Below are 8594 nucleotides of genomic sequence, written 5' to 3' on the forward strand. Positions count from 1 at the left end.
CCCCCATATATCCTCAGTATCTGACTTGAGCGTCGGACGGGCTACGTCGGGACACCCTCCCGGCCCCCTTATAACAGTCTTATTCGTGATTTCAGGCTCACGATAATTTCGAAACCTGCGTCTAGACTAGTGACATTTGCTGGAATCGGACCCTAAATTTACCGTGAATATCACTCTCCTATTGAGCTAGATTTTGGGTTGACTTAAGTTCAAGTCTCAATCTTAACATTTTTTTAAAAAAAATTAATTAGATATATCTTTACTAGAAGTTCTGTGATTGACTTCTCAAATCATTGGTGATGTTTAGGAATTTGCTCTCGTCACTTTTCTGGCAAGAATTAAATATAAAACTATTTTTTTTTCTTATTCTCTCTATTTGATAAATTCATAATTATTTCAAAAATTTAATTCCTAACATGCGAACAACCTGATTCACATTTATTTAATTATTTAAGTTTATAGAATATATATGAATTTTGATTGATTAAAAATAGTCCGACTGTTGTTTTTTTCTAGAGAAAAACTGTATAATTCAAAAATTTGGCGACTTGTCGAGAAAAAGGACACATATTTCCCAAACAGAGAGCCTGGGACACCTTACTAAGATCAGAATTGGCTTCACGAAAAACGTTTGAAATGCCGTGGAGTACGCAACAAAAATCTTTCGACACTGATTACTGGTGAGAAGTGAAAGCATATAATACAAATAGAGTAAGTTTTTTGTGATACGGTCTCACGAATCTTTATCTGTGAGACGGGTTAACCCTACCGATATTCACAATAAAAAGTAATACTTTTAGCATAAAAAGTAATACTTTTTCATAGATGACCCAAATAAGAGATCCGTTTCACAAAATACGACCCATGAAATCGTCTCACACAAGTTTTTTTGTCATACAAAAAATGTTATTATGTGTCCTATTAATAGATTTTTGATAAAAAAAAAATAGTTAAGTAAATATCAAACCATGATAAGTTTTAGAAAATGGACTAAATAATTAAATTTGTATATTCTCTAATCACTATATATATAGTTTTGATACGCTGCTCATTCACTGTTCCAACTTCCATATGTACTAACGAGATCACACTCGTTTATTGGGTGTGATAAAACATATAAAAATTTTATATCTATATGCGACATCTCGTTGTTGAGCACGGTAGGTGGACAACATATCAAAATTATACATATAGTCTGATACGGTGCTAACTCGCATCCAATAGATGATTGACAAGAAATCAAATCAAAGAAAATCCATTATTTTATCTTGATCTTGCGTGTATATATAATGTATTTAGAATACACAATCGAACTAATAAAAAAAAAAAGAACCGTATAAACTATTTTGAATTAATACATAATTTTTGGGATAGCTTATTTTCTAAAAATTATTAAAATAAAATAATAAATTTAGTCCAATATATTTGTATACGTACGATTTTGGTTATTATATTGTCAGATTTCAATATTTATCCACCATCTTTTCTTTTCTTTTGTTTTTCTCAATTAGATCATTTTTTACGATACCGTACTCATATATGTAGCTTCAGATCAGTATTCACGATAAAAAAAAAAATTAAATTGATCAAAAATTGGAATGAATCAATCACACCAAACAAGTTACAATTTTTTCAATTATTAATTATCATATTAAATAATTGTCCTTGCTTGTGTGACTTTTATCACATATTGAAGTGGTTCTTTAACCAGATTTAGCAGCAATCTATGGATACCTTTGAAATTTGTTCACATGAATCCCAAAATAGAAGCAAATTGAGGTACAACACGTAATTGTGCTTCTTTTTTTTTTTTTTTCGTACTTTTTGTGGCCTACATAAATCGATCGCATTTCTACAAAATGAAAAAAACAAAATTAATTATTGAATAATATTTTTTATAAAATCCAAATAATCCACCCATCATACTTGAAAAAAATAAAAAAAATCCCACACGTCATATTTCTATTTTTACACTATTTGTTTTTAAAAAAAAATTGAACGAAAAAATTTAAAAAGAAATCGGACTTTTCACTGTATGCATGAAATCACTGTAGTTCTAATTATTATAATTTAAACCGATTTTGCAATCATAATTCAACATTTTAGTACCATATAATTGGAAAAAAAATTTAAAAAATTGTTTAATATATGTGATTTAGATAAATTCGAGCAGGTTATCCTTATCTCCAATGATATTTTTAATTAGAGAACGTTTGCCACAAGTACTGATCAGAAGATGATTGATCAAATTGGTATATATTAATTCCAGAGTATGTCTTTTGTGAGACGGTCTCACGAATCTTTATCTGTGAGACGAGTCAACAATACTCATATTCACGATAAAAAGTAATACTCTTAGTATAAAAAGTAATACTTTTTTATGGATGACCCAAATAAGAGACTCGTCTCACAAAATACGACCCGTGAGATCGTCTCACACAAGTTTTTGTCTTAATATTCCAAGTTTAAGTGCCAAAATAACCATATCATGTTACAAAAGTACTTAATAATTGTTTAATAAAAAAATATCATTAAAACTTTTTTTAATAAAATTTATAACTTATTTATAACAAACATATCTTATTAGCTTTCAAAAGTCTTTTAAATTTCTAAAAGTTTAAATTTTATGTAACCATATCATTTCTAATAAAAAAAATCATTAAATTTGAAAATAACAAAATTATCATATTTAGATAATTATTCCAATTTGCTTATACATATGCAATACATGTAAATATGCACTAGTATTAACGAAAGTAATGAATGATAAGAATACTAACTTTTGTCATATTAATTACTAATAATAATAATAAATAAATAAATAGTGGGATGAACGATAATTATGCTAATTTATTATTATATAAAAACTTTTTGTGAGACTGTTTCACGAGTTAATTTTATGAGACAGATCTCCAACCTGATCCGATTTATTAAAATATATTTTTTTATATTAAAAATATTATTTTTTTACTTTAAGTATGAATTAAATTGACCCGTCTCACATAAACAAAAAGAAGACAAAATGATAACGGTAATTATAATGATAATGATTACTATTAGTATTTAAATAATGATGTTAAGTTTTCGTTTGCCATAACAAACAATAAAACGTTCAAATATTTATTTTATGATATGATGGTGTTATTTTGAATCGGGAAAGGTTTTTTTGTTTCTATTTTATTATATATCTAAGACATCATCTCAAATTTAAAACATTTGAATATGTATTAAAATGTTTTGTGGCTAAATAATATTTTATAAAAGAGATTATTTTAAAACTATTTTTTTCTAGAAATTTATTACGTATTTTTTTCATATTTATTAGAATAATTATTTAAATATTTAACTCTTGTTATTTTAAAATATACAAAATATTTGTTTTTGGGAAATTTCACAATAATTTGATGAGACTATCAGGAGTGATATGATTTGCTCCATATTAATCAATAATCTTCCGCGTAATTTCTAATATGTTGACACGTGTATTATAATCTTGCGATTTAAGAACTAATTCAGAAATTCAGTCTAATTAATTTGGAAATTTGGTTTTATTTTTCAAAAATTTTGGTTAAATCGGTAATTAATAATAATATTATTAATTATTTTATATAGATTTTCATATTTTTAGATAATATTATTTTTATATAGATTTTTTTAATTATTAATTTCTCTTTTATTTTTGATTTCTTTTTAAAAAAATCGATTAATTCAGTTACGGACTGAATTAACTATTTTAATTTGATTTGGTTTTGATAAGTTTTTTGAAAAAATTTACGTCAGTTTTGTTATTACAAAAAAGAAAATTGATTTGGTAATTGGGTCAGAAACCAAACCGACTGAATGATTACCACTAACGTTTACCACGTCAAGTTGTGGGATAAAATTTTTCATTTTTTTCAATAATAAATAATATTTTTATTTTATCATATAACATTAGTGATAATAAAAATATTTAGAAATAATTTAATTATATTATTATGAATTATTTGACCCTATACTTTGAGGTTGAACCAAGTATCGATAAGCTATATTGGATTCGATTTTTACCGAACATAAGATACTCAAAAATAATTATCTAAAAATTTATTTGATATAGCTTTTAGTAAAATCGTATGTGTTGACCTATAATTGACATATAAGAGCAAATATAAGTTTTTTTTTTTTTTTAATTCTCACTAGTTACAAATGGTAAAATTATTGGAAAGATAAAAAATTTCTTATATTCTAAGAGATGTTTATACTGTGATACGACTTAAAATATTACTATTATTATAAGTTATAACTTTTGCTAAAACAATTATCACATGATCATGCAACATACATGTATCGGTTTGCGGCATCATATATATTAGAAAGTCATTCTTTGAACAATATGACGTTGATGTTGTCTCAATTTTTTTTCGTTAATGTCCATATCTAAATTTGATTGAAATTTCTCGCTCACAAGTAGAGACGTAAACGAATCAATTCACTCACAAGTCACTTAGAGATAGGGTCGATAAAAACTCGTTTGTGATCGTTCGTAAAGCTTATCGAGCCGAGCTCGAGCTCGAAAATTTTATCGAGCAAGATCGAAGTTAAAAATATTCGGCTCGTAAGCTCGCAAGCCTGTTCTCGGGCTCGAGCTCAACTAGTTTATTGGACTTTAAATGTACAATAATGATTTACATCGTCCCACATCGAAATGGAAGTATAAATGCAGTGATTGAAAGACTATAAAATGACAAACTCACCCTTTAAATTCTTATATCTTAGTTGACATTTTGGTTAAGAATGCTTGACGAGCTTGTTTAATATGCTTGAAAATTATCTTGTTTAACAAACTCAAAAACGAGCCTGCATAACGAGTCGAGTTAAACACGTTAAACATTATAAACGAACTATTAACGACCGAATTCGAGCTATTCACGAGCTTAATAATCTAAACACGAATCGATCTCGAGCCTCATGATAAAAGCTCGAATCGAGCTCACGTCTATATATATCTTAAACGAGTATTGTTTGGCTTGACTCGACTCGACTCGTTTACATCCCGTACTCACAAGTAATCGGGGGAGGTACCATTTGGCCATGTAAATCTTGATGTATATGATTTGAAAGTTACAAGTGGAATTGGAAGGAAAGAGAGAATGTCACACACAATATTTTGCACCTAGCCAGAAAGAAATTCTTTCGAAATTAAATACCATATTTTACTTATTATCCTTAAATTATTTGATATTTTATAAAATTTTCATGGTATAAAATTAAAAAAAAAAATCAATCAACATTTCTACATTACAAATTTACAATTTACAACATTATTCCGTATGGCATCCCAACTTCTTCCATGAATGCTTCAAAGTTTTGAGAATAATTTGAATCTTCGAATTGGTTCCATAGAGAATGAAATCCGACACAAAGTCAATAATTGTAAGTTCAATTTAAATCACGTGCAATTAGTTTTTTAATTCTTTTTTTTTTTTTGTTTATTTTGAAATATAAACAAATGATAAATATTTTTTTTCTTGTGTCCACATCGAACTCTCACGACCACTTACATAATATCACTTGTAGTTTTCTACGTTATATCCCATGAAGTGTTAATGACGACACTCGATACAATCTACATATTTGGATATTTATTGATTACGTTTCTATTAAAATATATTTCTTAGATAGTAAAAATCATACTACCTTTAAATATAAATAAACCGCACGGGTATAGTCAAATTTGTGCCACTTATAGAATGTTTCTTCTTCTTTCCTTTTTTTTCGATATACCGCTCCGCGAGCAAGGAACGAAAGAACGAAGTGTGCTGTGGCGATGAATCAAACTAAGCAAGACATGATATTAGTTTTAAATTATGAATGAAACAAAACTTTGTTTTTAGAGTTTTTTATATGCTGCATACCCATTGTACATACTTATGTGAGTACTGATGATGTGACATTCACTTATAAAACATGTAATTTTTCCATGGCTTATCACATATCCAGTAGATGAATGTCACAAAACTCCATTTTTAGAGTTTTTGATATGTTGCATACCCATCGTGCATATTTATGTGAATACTAATGATGTGAAATTCATTTATTAAATGTATAAATTTTTTTATGTTTGATCACATCGAATAAATGAATGGAATCTCGTCCATGCTCACAAATTGTGTATATTATATATATATAAAAGTGAATTATAAAGTATAATATGGTTACCTAAACCAGGTGCTGCTAATCTGACATGGCGGCCTGCAGGCATCCTTTGACTCACGTGCCATATTAAGCTTAATCCTCCAAAAACCCTATAAATTTAATCCCAATACTATTAAATCAAAGCAAAAACATCCTCCCTTGGACATTTTCTTGTATATTGCAAAATATTTTTTTTTATTGAATTTGATGCAACTCTCTACTTTAATATTGTTATATTAGACTTTTCTCAAATGATCAGCTATCTATCTTTCTTATACAATTTTTTTATTTGATTTTCTAAACTATTTACTTAAAAATAATAAACATTATTATTTATTATGTATAATGTTGATTTGTTTTGATTTTTGATCTTAGAATTATAAGTTGGACTTTTTTCTTTAATACTTTTTAGTCTGTTCGAATGTTAGTTATGTCTCGTATCATTTCAGAGTTCCGACGAAAAGAAATCAAATGCCAAAACAATAAAATAAAATGGGTCAATTAAAATATCTACTTATAAGATGATTTTAGTATTTTTTTCGTTTATTGTAATAGGTTTTTATAATGTATTTTTTTTTAATTTCAAGAACTTAATAATTGTTTTAGAAGCTTGATATTTATTAAAATAATGTGTAAATCTATTGAATATGTAAAAGATTGCCACGGTATTTGGACTGATTATTTTATTAGTTTATCAAAAAAGCTTATTTAATTTATTTATTTAAACCAGAAATAGTGCGATGTATTTAAATGATCCCAAACTTTGAACACAAATAGATTGTAAACTATAAATTGTAGAAACCCAAACATTTTCCTAATATATAAAATAAATCAAACGTAAATGGATTCCTCTGTTTTTTACACCTTCAGTGATGAATTCTTATCTGAAAACTCAAATTCTTCATGCTTTTGGGGATTCGATGATCAAGCTTTTCAGAATTCGCTGCCTTTTAACCAAAGTGATTCTCAAGATATGCTTCTGTTCGGTGTCTTGTCGGAGGCCGGCAAACAAGCCTTGGAATCGAACTCCGGCGAAGGAAAATCAACGTCTGTGGCTGGGGAAGAGAAACCCGTCAAGGAAAAGGCTTACAGAGGTGTGAGACGGCGGCCGTGGGGTAAGTTCGCGGCGGAGATACGGGATTCTACCAGGAACGGGATGAGGGTTTGGCTGGGGACATTCGATACAGCAGAGGCCGCGGCCTTGGCTTATGATCAGGCGGCGTTCTCCATGCGGGGGCAGGCAGCGGTGTTGAATTTCCCGGTGGAGAGGGTGCGTGAGTCTTTGAGGGGGATGAGGGGATGGGTTGAGGAGGGGTGTTCGCCGGTGATGGCGTTGAAGAAGAAACATTTGATGCGGCGGAGGAACGGCGGCGGAAGCGGGAGGGAGAGGGAAGTGAAGGTGGAGAATGTGGTGGTGTTTGAGGATTTGGGAGCTGATTACTTGGAAGAGCTCTTGAGTAGGAGCAGCTCAAGTGAAAATAGTTTTACTTGGTAAATTAAAATAATTTTTTTTTTCCAAATGAGAAATAATAAAAATCAAGAAAATTCAATAATTTCTCCCTTTACACTATTTTCTCTATTTATTTTCACCTCTTTCTTAATTTAATGAGGAGAAAATATGATATTACACAATTGAATACTCTATAACACATTAGATGTGTTTTTCGATGAATCGATCATATTTAGGACTTTTTTTATACATCGATTCGAACTCATGTCTCTTCCCGCCACTATGCCATAAATGTATGGCCATTTAGGACTTCTTTTGTGTTATTTTTGTAGATAAGCTTGACATTCAATTTGCCATTGTATTTCCCCTCTTCTTCTGCAAATAACTCAATTTTTTTCTTGGTATTTTGATTAAAAAAACTATATATTTTTTTCAATCTATTTTTCTTTCCTTTATTAATTAAGGCAGAGTGATATGTAATAACTAAAATAATCATTTTGGGTTAACTATTTTGCAAAACATAAGGTGATCAAGTGCTTCTGTATATTATCTATATGAATAATGTTAAAGTTACAATCAATATATCGTTACAACGATATTTATAATTATTATATTGCGAGATTTTATTGTTATATCGTGAGATTTTGTATTCAATATATAGTGAGATTTTGACAAATTAAATTTTTGCATTGAATTTTTTGAATTGTATAAATTGATGTACAAATATTGATGTACATGTAGCATCACTCTATCTATATATTGGACAACCACAACTTATTTCAATGCAAATCATGCGATTCTTAAAAAAATTGTGCTGAATTAATTTGAATGTGATTGGCTTCTAAAATTTAAATAAGAAATATTCATCTATATAAAGTTTCATAGCAAATTATAAGAGTTCCAAAAATGAAGGTCAAATTAATTATTTGGGTCCATTTTCAAAAGAATCTTTTCCCCTTGTAAGCAAAGT

At 28.6% G+C, this 8594-nt stretch overlaps 1 protein-coding gene across 1 annotated transcript; it reads left to right on the top strand.

Annotated features, from left to right (window-relative positions):
* The first annotated feature begins 6948 nt into the window (after nt 1–6948).
* LOC140958781 (ethylene-response factor C3-like) lies at nt 6949–7947 on the top strand. The gene has a single exon (XM_073416350.1). The coding sequence runs from the start codon at nt 7016–7018 to the stop codon at nt 7667–7669; it is 654 nt and encodes a 217-aa protein (XP_073272451.1). The 5' UTR covers nt 6949–7015; the 3' UTR covers nt 7670–7947.
* The last annotated feature ends 647 nt before the right edge of the window (nt 7948–8594 follow it).

This window comes from Primulina huaijiensis, chromosome 2, assembly GCF_012295235.1.
Source record: "Primulina huaijiensis isolate GDHJ02 chromosome 2, ASM1229523v2, whole genome shotgun sequence".
NCBI classification, from domain to species: Eukaryota; Viridiplantae; Streptophyta; class Magnoliopsida; order Lamiales; family Gesneriaceae; genus Primulina; species Primulina huaijiensis.

Coding starts and splice junctions, on each gene's coding strand:
- LOC140958781 (XM_073416350.1), top strand. CDS start 7,016: ATGGATTCCTCTGTTTTTTACACCTTCAGTGATGAATTCTTATCTGAA.